This window comes from Oxyura jamaicensis, chromosome 2 (genome assembly GCF_011077185.1).
Source record: "Oxyura jamaicensis isolate SHBP4307 breed ruddy duck chromosome 2, BPBGC_Ojam_1.0, whole genome shotgun sequence".
Taxonomy (NCBI): Eukaryota; Metazoa; Chordata; class Aves; order Anseriformes; family Anatidae; genus Oxyura; species Oxyura jamaicensis.
The window spans coordinates 95,472,614-95,494,050 of record NC_048894.1 but is presented as its reverse complement, the minus strand read 5'-3'; the positions used below and the strand labels follow the sequence as shown (position 1 = coordinate 95,494,050).

The window sequence follows — 21,437 nt, the reverse complement described above, 5'->3', positions numbered from 1 at the left end:
AAACATCAAATATTGTAACAGCAGAAATTATCATGTATACGCTGTTACCTTGTTAATCTGTTCCTTTCTGTTGGCACTATTTCATTTGATTCTGATAGAGCAATTCAATTACAGGGGAGTGAACAATATTACCGACAAACACTATAGGCACAGTTAAAATGAACCAAGTCTGAAGCCCTTCGGGCTGCAACAATTTATTCTGGAGCCCCATCTATTTTAGCTGCAGGGATATGATTGTAAATAATTGGCTTTAATAAGGCAGAAGTCATTTTAAGTACAAGTTGCTCCAGAAAATGACCCAAGGTTTCCACATTTACATTTCAGCTCTTTCCAACAAAATATGAAGATTAACCTTTACAGTTACACAAAATGGCATTTAAAGGGGTGCTTTTCTTAAGGATTGCTCCTCGAGTGAAAATCACCGTTACCTAAAAGCCTCCACAAAATAAGTAACGTGACTTCGGATTTGCAGTATTACCAATTACTGCTCTCTAGACAAAGCGTACAACCAGCAACCACCTCAGAAGGATTTTGTTATACGCCACTTAGAAGCATTAACTCCTACTGGAAGTGCATTTGTTTGGTCTTTTCACCAGTTCTGCTTACCCACTGCACTTGGTAGCGTGTGGTTATGTTACAACGTGCTCGAACTGCCATCTGAAAATGCCTCAAGTCACTCTTTTCCTCTACACCTGGTTATAAACTTCTCTGTGCTTATCCACAGCCTCATCTCCTCCAGCCGTTCATTTCCATAAGACTTACAAGAAACTTCCACCTGCAGCTTTATCCTTTGAGCAGGGCGCCAAACACGTGCCAACGGTATAGACACAACTAGTGGTGGAAGGAAAAGAGGAGGATGGATGGCTAACAGATTCTTCATCTTACCGCTGATCACCAAATTCTCATTTTTTCATAGGAAACCAGGCTGTCGAGCCCTAACTCCACCAGCTCTTTATTTCCACCTACAATAAAATATATTTCCTTTAAGAGAAAACCCTGAATTGTAACTACACAACATCAAAACTCTTTTAGAGAGACAACTCTCAACATAAAATAGAGGCCAGGATGCTGCCTGCTCTGCAGCCTTTCAAGGCTGGTTTCACTTATTAGATTTATTTTTTTAAAACTACTACAAATATTTTGCTTAATAATGCAGCACCACCATAAACTTGCTTATCCAGCAAATGCAAGAGGAAAAGATTCAGCATTCAGAGGCTGTGCCTCTGCTCAATTCCACCAAAGCCACACCAGAAGCGTGACTAATTAAAGCTGAGTTTATTTCCTGTAGCACTTTATTTAAATGAAAGAATTTTCAGCAAGAGTTAAAAAAAAATAATCTGAAGTTGTATCAATGAATGGGGGACTGGAGTTCAGATACCTCATGAGAGTAAAAAAAGCCTTCCTCTTACTGAAAAGCCACCGCACACCACGGCATGCACTGGCCCCAGCACAGGGGAAGCCACCCGGTGCCTCAGCAACTCCCTGCCAAGGTGAGGGAACAATTACAGAGAGATTTCTCATTGGTATTTTTGTTTTCTAACCGAAAACTTGAAGACTGTTGATTGTTGCATGTTTTTCTCCCAGCTGATAGTAAAGCAATTGAGATTTGAAAGACATCAACCTTTACAACAACAGCACCAACACCTAGAACTACATCCACTTTGAAGAAAGTGGTCTCCAAACCCTCAATCCTACCCATGCCTCAGCCCCAAACCCAATGCACTTCCCATCACATTTGCCTTCATATCACATTGTCTTTCAACAGTTTCTATAAAGATCTTCATAATTTCCTGGTAGTTTTATTCTCCCCAAAGGCTGCAGCCCTGTTTTTTGGGGAGAAGAGTAGTTTGCTCCGTGCCTGGTGGAAACCATTTGCTCTAGAGGAAGTATTCCTGGCAAATCTTGAGGAACTGAAAGTTTTTTTCTAAGCCAGGATTTATTTATTTTTAAATGGTCCAGCCTCCAAATTCTCAAGTTCTTCTGGACTACAGTCCCCAGAATATTTTGTTTGCAAACTGAACACAAACACATACACCTCAATATGTTTGAAGCAGAACAGTACTCCATAAGGAGCAACAAGGAAAAGAGACGCCCCCCATAAAATTTAGTGATCAGAAAAGTGCATTGTTTGCTTACGGCCAGCCACCAGAACCCCAAGGTCCTTCTCCACTCTGCTGCTTTCCAGCTGGTCAGCCTCCAGCACTTACTGGTACATGGGGTAATTCCTCCCTGGGAGCAGGAATCTGCAATTCCCTTCACCGAACATCAGGAGGTTCTTCTCTGCCCAGTTCTTCAGCCTGTCCAGGTCCCTCAGACTGGCAGACCACTGTCTGATCTATCACGTAATCTTTTCAGTTTCCACCTTGCAAAACTTGCTGAGGGTGCACTCAGCCTTACTGTCGAGGTCACTAATGAAGAGGTTAGGAAGTACTGGCCCCTGGGGTATACCACTAGAGTTTTACTTCCAGCTGCACTTTGTGCAGTTGTAACAATCGTAAAAATCTACAGAATGCCACAGATCCAGGTCCCATTGCTCCTTATACACAGTTTTTTGTTCCTATTTTCTCTCCCATCTTAGTCCCCAGAAAGGACTTGAGGCAGACCCATAAACACATCAGTACTGGCCATGCTCCGCATGGTGTCCAAATCCTCTTTCATGACTAATCGCAGCTCTTTAATACCTGCAATCCACTTCTGAGAACCTCAGAGAACAACTTGTATCTTTCCCAAGAAAAGGTACTCAACAAAAGCAAGTTTCTGCACGACGACTCTTCTTGCTGGCACCAAAGCACTGAAAAGATTGTGCTAGGAGAAGCCTATCAAATTTGCAAGCAGAAACCAAGGACACAAATAAGCTATCTATAACCCAACTACTTCACTGTCCCCAAGTGAAAATATTCCTATTGTGTGGTCTCAACCAGTTTCGATACATTTGTGGAAGAAGCAAGAAGAGGAAAGAAAGAGGAAGCAAGGGGTGGCATTTTCAAAAGCTGATAAAGTGTATATAAAATCCTTCAGATGTATGGGATTATGCTAACTCTCTCAGAAAGATTTGCAAGTGATCCCTCTGGGGAGTTCACAGAGGAACAATCCTGTGTTCTGTACAGAACGGGGAGAGAAAAGACTCTGGTCTTCCAATACTGGAGAAAAGCATTTTGCTGAAAAAACACATTATTGCCCAGAAGAGGGAGAGGAAAAAAAAAAAAACAAAGAAAAAAAAAAAAAAAAAAAAAAAAAAAATAAGAAAATTTAAGCTTCTCTGCGGTTGAAACAAACTGAAGGCAGGATATCTAAGGATGTCTGTCAGTCACAGTACCAAATAATAAGTTTACTTATAATAATTTCCTACAGATAATAGCACATGTGCAATATATGCTTTGGATTATCACTAGTTTCAGTAGATGATCACTTAAACTTTACAGGTTCAGAGAAAAAAACCCTATGCTGCTTTCTTGAACCAAAAAAGACCAAAATGTGTCATACAGGTGTTATGTTCTTCCTTTCTGTGTTCATGACAGAATTCATAAATACCATAAAATTGGCATGTCATTAAAATACGATTTCACACCTTGAAGTGGTTTCTGCGGGCTAAGCAATAAACAGAGCTGAGCCGTAACGAAGTCCAACATTCACCTGTTCTGAATAGAGCCTGGTGGTTCGGATCCCCTTAGAACCAACAATAAAATTAAGCCTTCAGTTTTCAGTACTTAGGACCTTACAAACAGGTACCAAATTCACAACGAGGTTTCTAATCCAGTGAACTTTGACTAAAATTTAATCAATTAAAGTTTAAACATCAGCAGTTACTCTGAAACACCAATGCCAACTTAATATTACGTTGAAGTAAAAATCCCATTTATTGCAATTGTTTTATAGTTAACAAAGGAATTTCTCAAATAAAACTCTTCATAATTAACACTTCTACAAGTAGTTTATTTTTGAAAGCCAAAACGTTGGTCTTCATCTTACTAATGTTCAAGAATTTCCCACTGAAGCTTCTACCCATTTTTTTCTCCATGAGCACCGTTCTGCATACCATGTCTGAATACTCACCTTTTAAAGCACCTTCCCTCAAAATATTATCCAATAGCTCTAGGAAAAAACATTAGCAGTTTGACAATATTTTTAATTCTTTTTCAACTCATGACAATATTTTAGGCATCTGTGGAAAAGGGATAGAGAGCATTTTGAGTCTGAATGCTGTCATTTAGGATTAGTGTTGATGTATTACCTCTGTCACAGCCCAGTGGTGTAAAAACTGGTCCAGATCAGTTAGGTAAAGACGGACAGGTGAAAGCTGTGTTTGGCTAATGTGTGGTTTTCCTCTAATGCCCTGGAGACTAGTCAACTCCTCTCTCGAAAACCCTAGAGAAAAAGAAGCAGCACAACAGCATCACAAGGCAAGCCAAGCACTGTTCCACTTTAACACCACCATTGACAAAGAACTGTCTTTTAAATCATGTCGACATAACTGGGTGTCACAATACAAGTTCTGATATCCGAAAGAAAATACCTATATTTTAACAATTGAAGGAATACCAATTAAACTATAACGTGGTATATTACAAGACAGTACAAAGCCCACATTATATTTTCAACTTGCTTATCTAAAAACAAAAAAAAAAAAAAACAAAAAACAACAGATATAACAAGACAATTCACTAGGTATTCACAGTAACTCAGCAACTGTCTAACACAGCTTCAAGATTTAAAAAAAAATCATTTGACTAACTATTTCTAGCCAGGTATTAGATGTTATGGTGAAACAGAATTACTGCTCCAAAGCAGTCACTTCATTTTTGCTGTCATTTTCTGCATCATCAATGCAGCTGTCTTCAATGCTTTATAAAGAAAAGGTATTTTTTGAATGCAAAGTGGCTGTTACAAATGATTCTCTTTACCACAGGGGAAGTCACTGGGAAACGTTTCCAAGGACCATTATGCCATTTTAACCGCTGTAACTTCTCAAACTTGCATCACCACAGAACAGAATTATTTTTGTATCTGAGTAAGAATATAGCAGCAGAAGTCATTCTGTTCACATGACAACCATGGGCAGCTCACTCCAATGTAGTTTGATTACTTTATTCTGATGGAATGTTTTTAATGGCGCAAGTACGTCCACAGGAAATCCAAAAGGCACTCATTTGTACTGTTATGAACCAATAAAATGCATTTAAATAAATCGAGAAAATTCTTGTTCAAGCTGAATATGCTGAATATAGATTTTCGTCATTCTTTAAGCAGAAATCTGCTAGACATCAAGGAAAAGTACGCAAATATTCAACCCAAATGGCAAGTGAAAGCAAAAAAAACAGGGCATCAAAAATCAGAACGAGATAAAAAAGGATATACCACAACAAAAACAAGCAACAAGATTAGAATTACTCTCAGGAAGTAATTACTATACCATTTATTCCAAATTAAATCCAGCCATTGACTAACAAAACAAAATTTCATTTTGTTAATTCTAAATTATGACATTGACATGGATTACCTATAAGGGTTGAAAACAAGAAGCTGAAATAGTCCACATCATTCACCGAATTATCCTGCACTTGGCACTTCCAGCCCGCAAAGGATGATCTACACAAAACCAATAGTAGATAGGTTATTAAAAACCAAGTAATTAAGAATTCACAACGTCCTTGCATAATACAATCAATTAGCATGACTAAATTGTTAATTTTAGCATTCCTGTTTCTCACCGCTGTTGTCAGAGTAGCATTTTGAACAGCTTCAAAAACAGGACTTGGCTTTTTCAAGACAAGTAATATTGCATTTTGTGCCCCTACATGAGCTTAGGTTGTTATGCAGATTAAATTACCAAGGTAGCAAATTTTTATAAATACTGGTATAACCTTTATTACAGTGACAACAGCCAACACACAGCAAATTAAATTATTTTTATTTCCTGTATTTGGTAAAAGTCATTATAGTACAAAGCTGGACTGTTTTTTTCATGATATCCCCTCATTTTGATACTACTCTTTACAGGAACAATGGATACCATTTAAATGCAGCTTCATTGTCTACTTCAGAGCAGCTAAAGCTATTAAACACAGAACTAAATTAAAAACTTGCTTCGCGATTTAGAGCATAGAAAGGAGCAGCATACAAAGACAGCAGCAAACCCATTATTAAAGCTTCCTGACACTTCACTTTTTAGGGGCAATCCGTAAGATGACTACTTTCGTTTCTCAAATTAAAAACCGTACGTCCCTGTGGAAGCTCAGAGCAAACGAAGACACCGTCAACTGGAGGTGCTTCGCCCATGCATCAGCACAGATGCAGGAGAAAGCCAGATGACAGCACGTACTTTGCACACATTTTCCTCAAAATGCGTATTATTCATCTTTTCTTATTTGCTGCTGCTGCTGGCACTTCTGCTGTAGGCTACTGACCTTTGATCCAAGAGACTGTTGCTCTACCTTCCTGCAATTTTGCTAAGTTTCAGTGCTTTGGAACGTAGCTTCCCAAGCCAGAGATCTGCCTCGGATCGCTTCTTCCCCAAGCACCTAAGTGTTTTTGCCCAGGGGTAACAGAGTTCTCAAAAGCTTGTTTCCCAAAAAGTTTTCCCAGCTCCATGTTTTGGGAATAAAACCATCATGAATACCGCGTGGAGGCTGGTACCCTCTCATCTCAAAAACGACACTAGAACTGAAAAGCAGTCCCAGCAGCACATGGGGAACGATCAGAGGCACGGAACAGCATCATCCACGCTAGGAGGACTGCCTACACTAGTGCTCTTCAGCCTGCAAACGACATCAGAGAGGAAGTGATCGAGGTCTACAAAATCACAGGTGGCGTGAAGACACTGAATACAGACTGAGTGCTCACTCCTCCCAGGAAGAGGCTAGGGGATTGCATGAGAAAGCTAGTCAGAACCAAGTTTAAAATAATAATAATAATAAAACACTTTTTTTCCTTGAAACTGCTAGGAGACATGTCAAACTCTTCACTAAAGGACCGGTAAATGCAAAAACTTTACACAAACTCCAGATAATGGACAGAAACTCACCGCAGGCTAAAAACCACATAAACCACAATAAGATCAGGAAATTAAGATCAGGAAATCCCTGAAGATAAAAAAAAAAAAAGGAAAAAAAAAAGAAAAAAAACATTTTGTGGGGTTGGATTGAGGGCTAGAGGGCTTACCCTGTTTTTATTCTTTCCTATGCACCTTGCTTGCAGCCTGTGCTGTGGACTATGCAGATCTGTTGTCCAAAACTGTGCCACTGTTCTTACTCCTTACGTGAGCTTACACGTGTGTAGGATCCTGAAGCTTACAGCTGAATGTCCAGAAAATTTCCAAACACTTCACCAGTTTTGTTCTGATGCCTGTACGTGACTATTTTCACACCCACAAAAACAGGACAGGTGTTTTGAGCATGCCACGGTAAGTGTCACTGATCTGTACGCAAGAGGAGAGAATTGCTGCTCTTCTGCCCTGGGAGCAGGGGGGCAGTGCCAGACCCCAGCCCCCGGCAGAGCCATTGAATGCTTTTAACACTCATCTCCAAGCAGAGCTACACTGACACATGCACATAGGAAAACAGAATCCTGAAATTCAATTACAGTTTACTTTTTTAAAAAGCCAAAGCTATTATACACATCAAAAAAAGCCTCGATGTTACAAGAGCATTAAGGCTAAAAATATTCAAACACTCAATTTAGGAAGTGACAGAGAAAGTTGCCTACAATCTTCAGCTTCGCCTCTTTGTGCGTATGCTTTGGAGTATGATGTTGTGTGTCATTTTCTCTAAAAAAAATCTATTGTGTCATTTTCTCCAAAAAAAAAAATCTATAAAAAATCATGCCTCATTCAAATCACAGCTGAATGGATTTATCAGGATTATGCAACGAAGGATGCTCTGACCTGCTCCTGCCTTATTACCTATAACATGCACAGCGTATGAGGTGTGAGACAGAAAATAAGAAAGAAGGAGCTCACAAATTCAGGTGAACAAATAGGTTTTAGGGATTTTACTGGATTGTACCGTTATCTGTATTCTGAGATGCTATATAAGCCAAGGACCTCTTAAAATTACTAAGTTTCTTTTAGAATAGAAAAACCTATTATTCACAGTGGAGGTTTCTCTCATGCTTTTCTTCCTGCTAGTGACTGCCAGAACTGCAGCAGTTCAGAAGCCAGTAAAAGACTGAAAAGAGTAACAGCTGTGGAGTAACACAGCTTCAAGTATGCTGAAGAGCAGCAGGCAGACCCACCTGATCTCCAGTGCTCCACCTGCACTTAGAGTGAAATTGAAGTCAACCCATTGCTTTCAAGACAGAAGAAGCAAAATATTCTGAAAAAAATAGCTTCTGTTTCACTGTGAATTCCTAAATTTAACAGGTACTTCCATGTTTCACGTTTTTCTCGTCTCTGTTCCAAATCTGTAAGGTATCACCTCCCCATCTCCTACTGCTGTGGAAACTACAGCACAAAACCCCATAGAAAGGACATCCCTGTATTCCAAGCGAGGTATGGACATAACAATAATAAAAAAATTAGTCTTCTACTGCAGGACAGGGACAAAGGCAAAGCATAGCAATATGAAAATACTCCTCCCATGACCATGCTGCATTTAGCACACATTGGAGCATGGAAAAATAACCTGAGGTCATGAAATCAAAGACATCCAGGATCTCACAAATTAAGTATCAAATTAAGACTAATACCCCTGCCCTTCTAGTATTTCGAGTGCAAGAACAGCACTACAGCATAAAAAAAGCTTGTTTAAGCTACAAGGTCTAATCAGTTATCAATGCCTCAATTACCTTTGAATCCAAGTGTCTATTGAGTTAAAGCTACTCAACTGTGAGATTCTGCTAAAGCAAACCAGAAATAAGGTAAAGCACATAGAACAAAAGAAATTTAATTCTAGAACAGACGCTGACATATGAAAACCACATTTTTTTTTCCAAAGATCTTTGTTAAGTCTATTAACGCTACTACCATGGATAATTAAGAACTACGTGCATTTTAAAATGTTTAAATGCTCATAAATTAAACGTTAGACAGTGAACAAAAACCTGATTTAGAGATGGAAAAGAGGTGGCAAGCTACTGTAACCTCCCTTTTTTGCATACATTTTTCCTGACAACGGGAGCCTGTTATCAAACTGCATGCATGAGACCTTTCCAGTCAGCTAGTCCAAACCTACATTAACTGTGATGGATTCCGTGCTGTAATTTCCATAAGGTTATCCGCTCTCCACGAGAACAGATCTACTGAGTTGTGGAACTGCACCTTTAGGTAACCTGTTCCGTACACCAAACGGTATTAAAAGAAAAGCTGAATCCGATTAACTTAAAAATCACTGCTGTTCCTGCCATTAGCGTAGCCCGTATTTCTCAGTGACTGCAGCAGCTCAAAGCATTACGTTTATCATTTCCTGCTAACTCCAGGTAGACCTGGACACTTTTGTCTGTGCTGTTATTTTCAGTTTGGGGCTGTATCACAGGGTTTCAAGGCAAAACAACTCGGAAACTGCAATTTGTGCACAAGCGATGATTTCTCAGCTACGTCACATTATCCTCGTGCTGCCTGAGCTAAACTAGCTACCCACTGATTTCTGGTTCAGGCTTAAGGTGCGGGTGTTGACATCCCTAATCGTAAGAGGTCTGAGTAATTTAAAGGTCTCCACTAGAAGAACTCAGGTGCTGCTGAATCTCTAGAAGAGCATTAAAACACTTGCAAGGGAATAGGCTGAGAAACCCAAGTTACCCCATTTTAAATTTATTTTAACCATTGATCATAGATTTAAACCAAGGGCTCCCACATTTATTTTTTTTTTATTTCTAGGTTATAAAGTTGTTCTAAAATGAGCTTCCCCACTATTTCTTCTATTGGTACATTTCTGTTCCACACTGAACAGGTAAATATTGAGAGGCACAGCCACCAACTGATTTATTTTCTGAAAAAAGAAAAACTAACTGCATTCCAGGTCCAACTCAGTGAAAAATTAATTAATACAATTTATTCATATATTATTAGATATTTCAGGAGTCAGTACCCCTCCTCAAAATAGTTCAGTGACGAAGCCACTGTGTTAGGAAGGAAGCAACCAACCTCCCCTTCAGAGGAAGGTAGTGAACCCAGATTTTCTGCATTCTTAGCAAGTGCCTTAAGCACCGAGGTGCTAAGAACAAATTGTCTTTTAATTGCATCAGGAGCAGAAAACTTACCAAAGGTTCTGGACACCCAACAGATAACCAAAGCATGAGAAAGGCAGTACAGGACAGAAGCTACATGAATTCTGCAGCTCTCTGCTCACTGCAGAAGAAACTGTGTGGGTTCCCATCTCAGAGCTCTTTTGAGGACTCATGAGAAGACCTGCTGTAACTTCAAGCAGCAACACAACACGTTATGGAACGGGACAAAGCAGAAGGGCATTACCAAGACAAGATGACATTCACTACCTAAGGGAGCTCCAAGGATGCAGGGATGAATGAAACTGCCAACAGCTGTGAGCAACCTTCCCTCTGAGAACTTCCCTGGCATCTAAAGGATGTGGAGAGGTGAGTATGATGCCAAGTTTTATTTATTTTTTAAAATATGTTCCACATAACTAAGGTCTGTAAAATTAATGTCTGCGATAAACAAATTAATAAGCATTGTAATGGTCATTAAAATTAGCTGGCACATGAACACATGTTGTGCTTGGGAATAGATGCTATGGTTTCTAAAAAACAGATTTTTGCCTTACATATCTCTTCGAAACCTTCTTAAAGGATACATATACCAGAAGAAGAAAGATTCTATAGTACTTACAAAAAAGTCCAGAAAACTACAAAGCCACTGTATAGAAAGGAGGGTCATTACACAAAGAGAGAGTTGGTTTTCAGAGTACGAAATGGTGGATAAAACTAACTGATTAGTTCCTACAGTGGAAGACAGACATCACCAGAGGTTCCTCAGATCTCTGCAGACACCTGTGCTGTTCAGCCTATTCAGGAACAACCCAGGAAGAGAGATGACAAAGCCCACTAACAACATGCAGGTTACTCATTATACCAAAGTACTTTGTATACTCAGAACTCAGATGTGTAGCACAATACCCGATATCACTTGTGGGTCTTCCACTGCGAAGAACCAGGTACTGCACTCAGATGTCTTCACTGATCCACAGAAAATGGGTAAAGAAAAGCTTTCCTCTTCCTTTTGAATTCCTATTTTTGTGTCATAGGCCATCTGTAACCACTCAACACAGTGAGTCTAACACCAGCCCCCAGATTTTATCAATCAAGACAAAACTGTTCAGCTCCTGCTACAGGAGTAGTGATACCGAGACACTTCAGAGATACTGCAACACAATTCCCCAGATCTGAGAGGACTCCATTCAAATTCATCAGCACATCACTCAGTGGTCACTGAGCCTAGAAACACTGCTGACTAAAGCCCTTCCAGGACAACACTGCCCAGGTATCTCCTCTAGTGAGCCTCCCCAGAGCTGTTATGAACCTCTCATGCTTGACATGCACACCTAGCTGTAGCAGGGCTGACAACCATTCAAGATGGTGCTTACCTGTAAAGACACCTGTAAAATATGAGGAAAAGGAACAACTATGGAGTTAGCTGGTCTGGAGAGCTGGGCACGTACATTGCAACACACCCCAAATGTTCCCATGTTCTCGTTCTGGAGAGCTATGTGCACATAAAAAACGAAACACGCTGGAAGGAACAAAGCCACAAGGAAGCACCACAGCAGAACGGTTGCACCTTTATGGAAGAAAAGTATAAGACATTTTCCTCAAGGTAAGTGTGCACAGCTGTAAAATCTGTTCTTTTTAAAAAGCCTTGTGCCAATATTTATCTCAGCTTTGGCACAGTTTATTTGTGTTTAGCTTTAATGAAAACTCATTTCAGTCACATTAAAACACAACTGCAGTAACGGATGAACTCAGGTCCTTGCATCAGCTTCCTCAAACCAGTTGCATGTCACACTGTTAACGAGGATCAACACTCGGTTTTCAAACCGGTTTTTGAAGGGACAGGAAACCAAGACTGCCGCACAGATGTTGAAATTATAAAAACCTCAGTCTTTGAGTACTTCTCCAACTCTGTCCCCATCTCCCCGTCATTCACACCAAGTCAGTTCCAGGTAGCATGGGTCTTGAACACAAACCACGAGAACAAGCAGAGTTTTTCCTCTCCCTTTAATACATTGCCATATGCGGACAATCTTTTGTTAGTGTGAGCTGGCTTTTGTTTTTTTGTTGTTGTTTTTTTTAAACTTCCATTATGTCTTTTCAAGGATCAAGTGTTTCCATTTGGAGATGTGGCAAAATACAACAAACATCTGCAAGGAATTAAGAGGGATTTGGAGAAAAATATGAATCCTATTTTAAGAAAATAACAATTTGAGCTATGCATTGTTAAAAGTAAGCTTGTCAGCTACTCATTTGCTCTAGGGCTGCAAAAGTTGTGTGAAGAAAAAAATTGCTTACACATTATAAGTGCCAGCCCAAATCAGAAGGAACATTCACTAATGAGCACAAGGCATTTACTGCCTGCTGCAACTTTAAGTGCAGCAACGTAATTCTTCTCCCCTCGGTTAGGGGATATCAAACCACAAACAAGAACCTGGAGACAAATTTAGAGGGCTGTGTCCTTAAACACGAGCTTACCATTCTCCTTCTCAAGCGTTACACTTCACATAACAGCGGGCAAAGAAAAGAACAGATCTGAACAGATCTGGCTGAAGGAATGTGCTGTAACACACCCCAGGATCTGACTGTCGAGAACTACATACAGATCCTTCCTGATCCTGCAGCAAGCAAAATAGATCCGTCTTTTACCCTTTGGCCTCTGTGGCATCCAGTCAGGGAAATGCCCAATTTCTGAAAGCGCATCTTTCTTTACATTCAACAGTGCCTTAAGCATTTTTATTACCTTTTTCCACTCTCCTCCTTCATATTTGTGTCAAAATTGAGGGGTGTGGAAATAGAGCCAGAAAAAGCCCTTCACAGTGATCACAGACTTCATTATTCTTACATTTTTCTTAACCTATTCATAATTACGATGCCTTCTTATACAAGTACAATTTTCAGCTTATTCTTCAAGGTGTATCAAGCTGACTTTCCTTTGTACCACTTGTAAGGGGGGGGGTGGTGGGGTGGTGTTTTATTTGCAGTGTTGAAGAACCTCTCATTCACAGCAATGGGTTGCAATAATCTCTCCAGATTCTTTCCTGCTTGCAGGAATTTCTTGTTTTTTCTTGTCTACAACAGTGCATTCACTAAGTCTTTAATAAAGTAGCATGTGGGCTCCCAGTTACCTGCATTCTCACTGACCTCCTCAAGCCATGTTGTCAAAGGCTGCAGACTCCATAACTAGGACAACTAAATAAAATAATAGTGTTTATTCTGAAAGAAAGTATCTGTAGAAAAATTTAAACTCCACTATGGCCCTAGAACATCTGAGTAATTATGTGGAAAGAGAGAATTTTACATCTTTTAACCAACAGATGGTAAAAGTCCATTCCAGTTCTTTCCAAGCACCAGATTCCTGAGGGTAGCAGGAACCAACATGCCCACTTCCTTGATGTGATGCCAACTGTGCTCCCTCGTTATTGTCTGGAAAGCAACAGAATACTTTAAAGTCACTATCTCTTAAGGAAATAGTCCATTTAAAGCGATGACAAGCTGAATGCACGTTATCCCCAGAGTTATCTCAAACCTATGAAGTCTAGGAATTCCCACACAAATTATGTCTTTCTTGGAGAGAGCACTCAGCTTTTCTGTGTATGGCCCTCATCTTTCTCCTTTTTCTACAGCAATGGAAACAGCAGTTCTTTGTGAGACTCCAGCAAGGGAGAGCCCAACAAGAATAAGAAATGGCTGCTTGAAGCCATTGGAGCCACTTCTGAATACTCCACTTCAAAAGATAAATGTTATAAATTAATTGCCTCCCACACTTTGTTTCATTTCAATCTACGCAGTGAAATATTGTCTGTCCAATTCTCTCTCTGCTACAGTGAAGTAATTTCCAGACACTCTGTTCCAACAGATAAAAAGTTCTAAAAACTTGTAACTATTATGCACAAATAAGGCACATAAATAAATCGCATTCATGTAATTCTGCTGAATAGATTTTCCTTACCTGTATCTCGAGACATATTAAGAGGAGACAGAGAACTTTTCTCATAAAGTCAGCAATCTAATATCTTAGTTAAGATACTTGATCACAAGGTCATGGTCTGCATTTCTTAATCTGTATTTCATAAAATAAATCATACCAAGTACTTGGATTATATATTAACTAGCTGAAGTATCCTACCTTATACAAAGCAGAGGGCCTTGCAAGAAGATCTGCCATTCAATCACCACAAAGACACGAAGAACTACCAAATAAAACTGATAAGTCTACCAAATGGTGACAAGTGGTATTCCTCTGCAACTGTTAGATTTTGATATGTAAAGATAGGAGTAACCTTTTGTCAGACAAACAAAAAATTTAATCACATATAAGAAAGTGAATTTACAACATCTAATGCAGGTCCATATTAAATGAAAAGATTTGCCTCAAATACAGTCTTCCAAAAAGCACTCAAAACTCAAGCATTTACTTCACTGCTCCTTTAAAACTGTTCTGAAATAGCCTATCTTCTCTGCAAACATAGAAAGTAGGTACAAAAAGATTACACTGAAAACTCTTTCTGCCTCTACCTTACAATATTGCTAAGGTTTATGATCTTAATCCCTATTAGGCCACTCATAATTAATGCATTTTTTCAACTCCTGGAGGGAATTCCTTATCTTTCTATGACCTTATCCTCATGGAATCAGCCAGGACTCCAATGTCAAGATGAAGTTAGGACTGGAATCCCAAACCTAAGCTCCACTTATGTGAAACATTACATATTCCCTGCCCAACACATTTTAACCATTCTTTAATTGGTAGAGAACTGCTATTCGTGTATTTAAAATCTATTCCAACAAATCATGAAATCAAAAATTTTTTTACATTACTTCTTTTAGAAATGTGGCACAGTGCATCAAGACAAGTCTGTCTCAATACTTCAATCCAAGTAGTAACACCTAAATAATGAAACTCCACCTTGCAGATTCAGTGCAAACACTTAAAAAACACTTCCCGTATCCTTCCATTTGTCTCCATAAATTTCAGCTTGTCAGAGTCTTAAATCAGAAGGTGACTCAGAGAACTTAACTCCTTCCAAGAAGTTGTTACCTCTCATTTCTCTCACTCTGAGGTCACAGGCTGTTCTCGTGTTCCTCCACGCCCTTCCTCGCCCCTGTTGGTGTATGAACAGGAGTGGGGAGAAGGATTTATACCCCATAGGTCTGGCACACCTCCATCTCTCAAAACCCCACCTGACTGGACTTAAAGTTACTTACATCTCAGGACCCACACAGCAGGCACTGAAGAAGGGCAAGGAAATTAGCCCAAGCCACCATCTTTTCTCCCTCATTTTCACCTGGAACTCACCAACTGCATCTATCCTAGGGAACCGACCAGCAGCAAGGCCTGTTCTTCGGCAACAGAGTAGCAATCAGTATAGTCTGACCATGTTCGTACCTTTAAACTGTCAGCATCCAAGACAGGGTGGCTCTATTTAAGCCACCATTAATTTCAGAACGATCCTTGCCCTGTGCTGTCTGGAAGAGCTGTAGCGCATAGAGGCCAAGAGCATTGCAGGAACTCTTCTAGCAATTTAACAGCATAGGTAATTACCCTCCCATGCTCAGAAACCTTCCCGTTTTATATGGCATTACCGTCATCATCATCTTGATTCTCAGCACACAGAGTCCACCATGGCTCACTTGGTCAGCTCCTGCAGACCAGCTGGCTATTAATTTCACCATCACAAAAATTAAAAATGGAAATTACAGGATGCCTTCAAAATCCATTTCCAATTAACAAAAACTTCCCAAAGTTAATATGCAATAATTAAATTTAATGTTTACTGCCTGGTACCATGACAGGGCTGTGGTTTAAGCCATCTGGATACATTTACTGTCTACTTCTATAGTTTGTACACACATGCACACACACGAAAGATATGTTAGAGTTTCTTCATCTTATAATGATTGTTCCTGGAATAACTGTAACAGTTGTATTATCATCCATATGTACTCTCATCAAATCCACTTTAATGTGGCTTCTCCCTGGCAAATATACATGGGTAGATATGTGCATTCTCCAATGCACGTAGGAACATATATGATCTGCCAGTCGAGAATAATATGGAAATAAAAGCTTTAAAGAAATTAAAAACAATTGCCAAATACAGCAGCGAGCCTCTGATGCTACAATGCAATCTATTTAAAGCACGACAGATAAGCAGGTGGCTTAGAAGAAAAGAGCTTCACAAGAACTCCCCCACCACAAAAATTGAACGAAAATGTAACTGAAGAAAAACAGTGCCATCTAGCGACAATATCATTTTTTATTCATAGATGAGGTCTCTGAATGGACTGATTTGTATCAGTTTCTTTAAACAAGATCATCATCTGAAACTACAGAAAGTGTCCCATGAACCACACTGTGCCACCGAGCTGTGAAGCTGAATACATTTTGGGATAGTACTGTTCACCCCAAGAACTTAGATGTTTAATTCAAAGAATCACAAGTGCTGTAAATGACTACCAGAGGTTACCTAGTCCCTCTTACTTCCTTTAAGGCTTTACCTTTACCATCCATGTCGTACAGACAAATATCTGCTGTGAAGTATATTCTATACCTCCTTCCTACAGTCTACTCCGGTATGTCTCTCTGCTTTTGGAAAAATCTTGCTAGCACTCTAAACAGATGATTTTCTCCCATTTAATGTTTCTAATCCTGCTAAAACCGCATCCTCCCATCCCTTTTCAACAGCCTTTTACACACACAAAGACAAGCTCCCCCTCCTTCCCAGACTTATTTGCCTAACAATGCCAATTTGTTAGTTGTTCCCCTTTATCACAATTTACAGACTATCATTCTTCACCTGCCCTCCTTTAGATTCAGTCCATTTTGTCCATATCGTTATCTAAAAGCAAGCCATAAAACCGGACACAATAATCCAGCTAGGCTTTACTGATGATAAGAGCTAGAAAATTAGCTCATGTATCCTGCACACAACCACAGGTGATGAAGTTCTTAAAGCCCAGATAAATTTCAGATTTAGAAAACGGACAACTTTTTTTTTTCTTAACTGCACTAATCCCTTCCCAAGCAAAAAGATACATCAGACTTCTCTGTTCTCAAGAAGGTAATATTGTTACTTATCTCAGTGTTTTTGCATGCATGGGGGCTAATTTTAGCTACCAGACAATGGTCCCAAATAAGTTTTTTGGACATCCCCTTTACAGCAGCCACTAAAATTTCTGACATCATCGTGGTTCTCCAATTCTTAAAGGCATCCTATGTTGAAATTCTTACCATAAAAATCTATGATCAGGACCATAAAAAACAACAACAAAATGAGCTTCACCTACGTATTAAGAAGCTTAGCCATAGCTGAAAAAAGTCAAGCTTGTTTTCAAGTCCTTTAAAATTTCTACCACAAACTTTCAATTTGGCAACGTAGGTGAGAGTATTTTCAATGCTGTTACATTCACTTTGTCTATAAAAAGGTTATCCTTTACAAGGATTTGCACTATTTTCAGATGTTTCTGAAGAAAACTGATCAGACTTTTTTTTTTTTTTTTTTTTTATACCAATTCCTCTTAACACTGTGGAAACTACCTTACCAAAGAGAAACAATGCTCAACCAAGATTAGTATCTTTTTTCCAAGCTTCATTTTTCATAGTTATTTCAGATCAACTTCTTCGGTAGATAACCCACAATCTTTGAATCCAGCTTCGTTTAAAACATGTTCCAAATGCCACAAATTAAGATCAAAAGACTCTTTGCACTTCTGAAAAAATGAAAAGTTGCTCCTTCTCCTCCATTGCCAAGATGTAACCTACTTTTGGTAAGCATACCACCCCCCAGCAGTCTCTCTCATCTTCTGCCAAAAGGATCAAATGCCCTCAGCCCACCTGCACCTTCTTGATAATCTTCAGCTACACCATTACTGTAAAAATCTCCCACACTGAAAATCAGATAATAAAAAAAAGCACCTTAGTGCTTATTACCGTCTTCAGTTCTCACAGTGCCTGCCTTTCACTTGGTCAGTTTGTCACTGAATTTGTAGTATATGGCAAAGAACTTTAAAAAAATAAATAAATAAAATTGGAGATCCATATTCTCAAAACTACACAGATTTTCACTTTTATAGCAGTAACACATTATATAGAGAGTATTATAAATTTTATCACCATCACTTTAATCACCTTACATGGCTATTATCAACAGGTCTGTATCTGGCAGCACGTCATAATTCACACAAGCCTAACTCCTATTTATCCATCCAAGCTCCAAAAACACCAAGGAACAGAAAGAAGCAAGTATATTTTTCCCAGAAGTAGCAAAGCAAAATACTATCATGAAGTCTCAGCAATTCTTCCACTCACTTCTGTGGAACAGCAATCTCTCCCCAACTTCATAGTCAAACGTGCGTAAGCCAGGAGGAAAACCAACAGGTGTGTGAATGATTTCTAACAAGACACTTGCTTAGCAACTACAATTTACAGTTATTTAAGTGTGGTAACTATAGGAAGAGCAAGTTTTAAAAACTTTATATATCCTCATGTTCTGCTCTGTTTTATAGGTTATTTTTCACTACTAACACCGTGAAGTCGAAGTATTTACGAGGTCAAGTCTAAATATTTGCGAGGAAGAGCTGCAATCTGTGGCAGAACAAAGACCACCAGTGATAACATTCAGCGTAGAGAGTGCTCGACAGTGCATAACCTTAAAGATAAGGAATATGATTTTGATACCAAACACTGCAGAAAGTCAGTCAATATAAGGCCGCAAAGTGAAAGTCTACGAGTAAAATTTGACAGAAGCATTAACTTTCCTCAAGATGCCAGTTCTTACATTCTGCGTTACCTTTTGTGTTTTAAAGTAGTGCAAACCAGTGAGGAAGTTCGAAACGTTTTTACAGCAAGCTAAAGCACGGGTCAAGCATTTTACCTCATGCGCAGTATCCCAATAAGAGTGGCAGCCAGCTCTGAGGACATTCTTCCCATAATACAACAGCGACTTAGGCAAGCTAGCAAGCTGGCAGGGAGGCACGGTAGGAAGTACACCAGCTGAACCAGCCGCCGCTGAGCCTCGGCTGGGAGCAGAACCAGAGTGCCATCTAGCGGGTCTGAAAACACACAAAGAACGAATTAAAAGCTGGGCACAAAATACCGTTTTCTCTTAACGCCACTAATGTATCGAAAGTTTGTAAGTGTAGGAAGAATGAGATGTAAGTCGAAGAAAACTGAGGAGCAGAGGAAACAAGGGTAACAAAAGCAGTAAGGAAGGCCAGTGGGAAATTACGAAGAGTGAAAATTATAACAAAACAATGCTAAAAAAGAATAGAATTAAACCCTTTTTTTTCACTTGCATTTTCCTAACTAACTGAAAACCAAGCCAATGTTCCTTCATTGCACAAATACCCAAGGAGGCCCTATGAAAATCATTTTTATAAATCCATCTCTCCTTGTGTTCCAGTCAAAAAACTACCACGGAGTTCCTCTTCTGCAGTGATGCTCTAGGGAGACTGATCCTACACCAGTGACAAAAACTTGAGATACACATTATATTTAGATTAGTTTCCTATCAACCATATACACATACTATCTTTAAGGAAACAAGTATCAAGAGACACCTAGATCCAGCAGTACTACCACAAACTATTGAAAAGAATCGAGTCCATATTAAAAAAAAAAAAAAATCAAGAAGCATTTTATTTAAACTGAAGTATAATAAAAATAGAAACATCTTTTTATCCTTAAGCGTGCAGAAATCCACTGTCTCATCTCTGATTTCATATCTTCAAGAACAAGTAGAAGCTTATCTTTAAACTGAAAACAGATTAGACCACTTTATTTTATGAGCCTTGGTCAAGAAAATAGCCTAAATCTATCACAATACCCACAACAAAATTGCCAGACTGCACGACAATACAATTCTAGAGAAGAGAGCATTTTTATTTTTAGCAGAAAAGCCCATAGGTGCTAGCAGGCAATTTATTGTCATCACAGCAATAAAATTGTTACAACTGTATAATCACCTTGATGGACTCAAATACATTTTATGTCTTGTAAACAGGAGAATCTATTTCACTCATCACTTTCAGAAAGGAAGCAAGGTATGGGTTTAACAGCATTTGGACACACTATTGTTTGTGTTTCCTGAAACAGCAAGTAGGAGTCCACAACCCAACGGACTATATTCGCCCTTCCTTAGGTAATGACAAGCAAGAAGTGCCCTGGACCCACAGAACGTAAACCACTTTCAGGCAAGGCTTCAGCTTCAAAAAGGAGCAGCATGCATTAAATTAATAGGAAAAAAAAAAAAAAAACATATTCGGAAAATTCTAGCAAGTGGTATTAAAACATCAAAATTCAAACGTTCTAAATACACAAAAGCTTTCACACAAGTATCTAATGCAGTGACCCCTCATCTTTTCTAGCTGTTACTATGTATGTGCCTATAACATTTACTGAAGGTACAGCACACTAAAGGAGGAAGAGAAAAAGAGAAAAAAGAGGCAATACTACCAGAGGCAGATTTCACAAAAACTGAAGCTTCTGATCTATCAGATTAAGGTCCTGATAACTTTAACTGCACATTTTAACCATTTTGCCAGCCTTTAGGAAATGATACATCATTCCTTTTAACCTTTCCTGTAACTGACTGATGTCCCCACACACAACACACACTTTACATTCACCTCAGAACCACTTGTATTTTCCATGTACTGCAACTTTCCTGAGAAGCGATGGAAAAAAATTCAGTATGCTGTAGAGCAAAGCCTTACCGTATATTTGATCAGCAGTGGCTTGTAAACTTTGTAGCAATTCTTTGTTTGAACGAGAAGCAGCAGAATGAATGATATCAATCAGCTGATTTGAAAGCTCAGGGTTTCTCAAGCCAAGCAGAGCAAGTTGCTGAGGTAAACCAGCCAACCAACGAGATAGAACTTTACTTCGACTTCTAAAGACAGAGGGAAAATTATTTGGGGGAATCAAAAACAAAATAAACTCACCTTTTCCAGTCTTGACTAAGTTGCTTTAATGTTAGGTATAATTAAATGACAATAAACTGCAATGGTATGATTTGCTTGGAATATTTCACCCAAAGATGTGAGCACTTTGCTAAGCTACTAGGGTTATAACAGAAGTATTTATTTGGTCCAGTTTTTGCACTACATACTTACAGCTCTTTTAGAAAGTAAGTGTGTGAACTGGCTGTATGCTGGCCAAGCAACATTTCCATTTCTCATTAGTCTTATCATTTTATATTATTACTACATTCTGACTACTTCTGAACTCCCCAGTCAAGCCATTACTCTTGTTACTAGACTTTCAAATTCAATTCTACCTT

At 39.1% G+C, this 21,437-nt stretch overlaps 1 protein-coding gene across 3 annotated transcripts in view; it reads right to left on the bottom strand.

Moving 5' to 3' along the window:
* TEX10 (testis expressed 10) overlaps positions 1-21,437 on the bottom strand; it is a 55,352-nt gene that overhangs the window by 11,992 nt on the left and 21,923 nt on the right. For 2 of the 3 annotated variants that reach the window (XM_035319874.1, XM_035319875.1), the window contains exons 8-11: positions 20,872-21,047; positions 19,032-19,209; positions 5,498-5,586; positions 4,232-4,365 (exon numbers count right to left, since the gene is read on the bottom strand). In XM_035319874.1, the coding sequence (XP_035175765.1) occupies positions 4,232-4,365; positions 5,498-5,586; positions 19,032-19,209; positions 20,872-21,047 (577 nt within the window). The remainder of the gene's footprint in view (positions 1-4,231; positions 4,366-5,497; positions 5,587-19,031; positions 19,210-20,871; positions 21,048-21,437) is intronic. The other variant, XM_035319876.1, reaches the window with a different exon arrangement.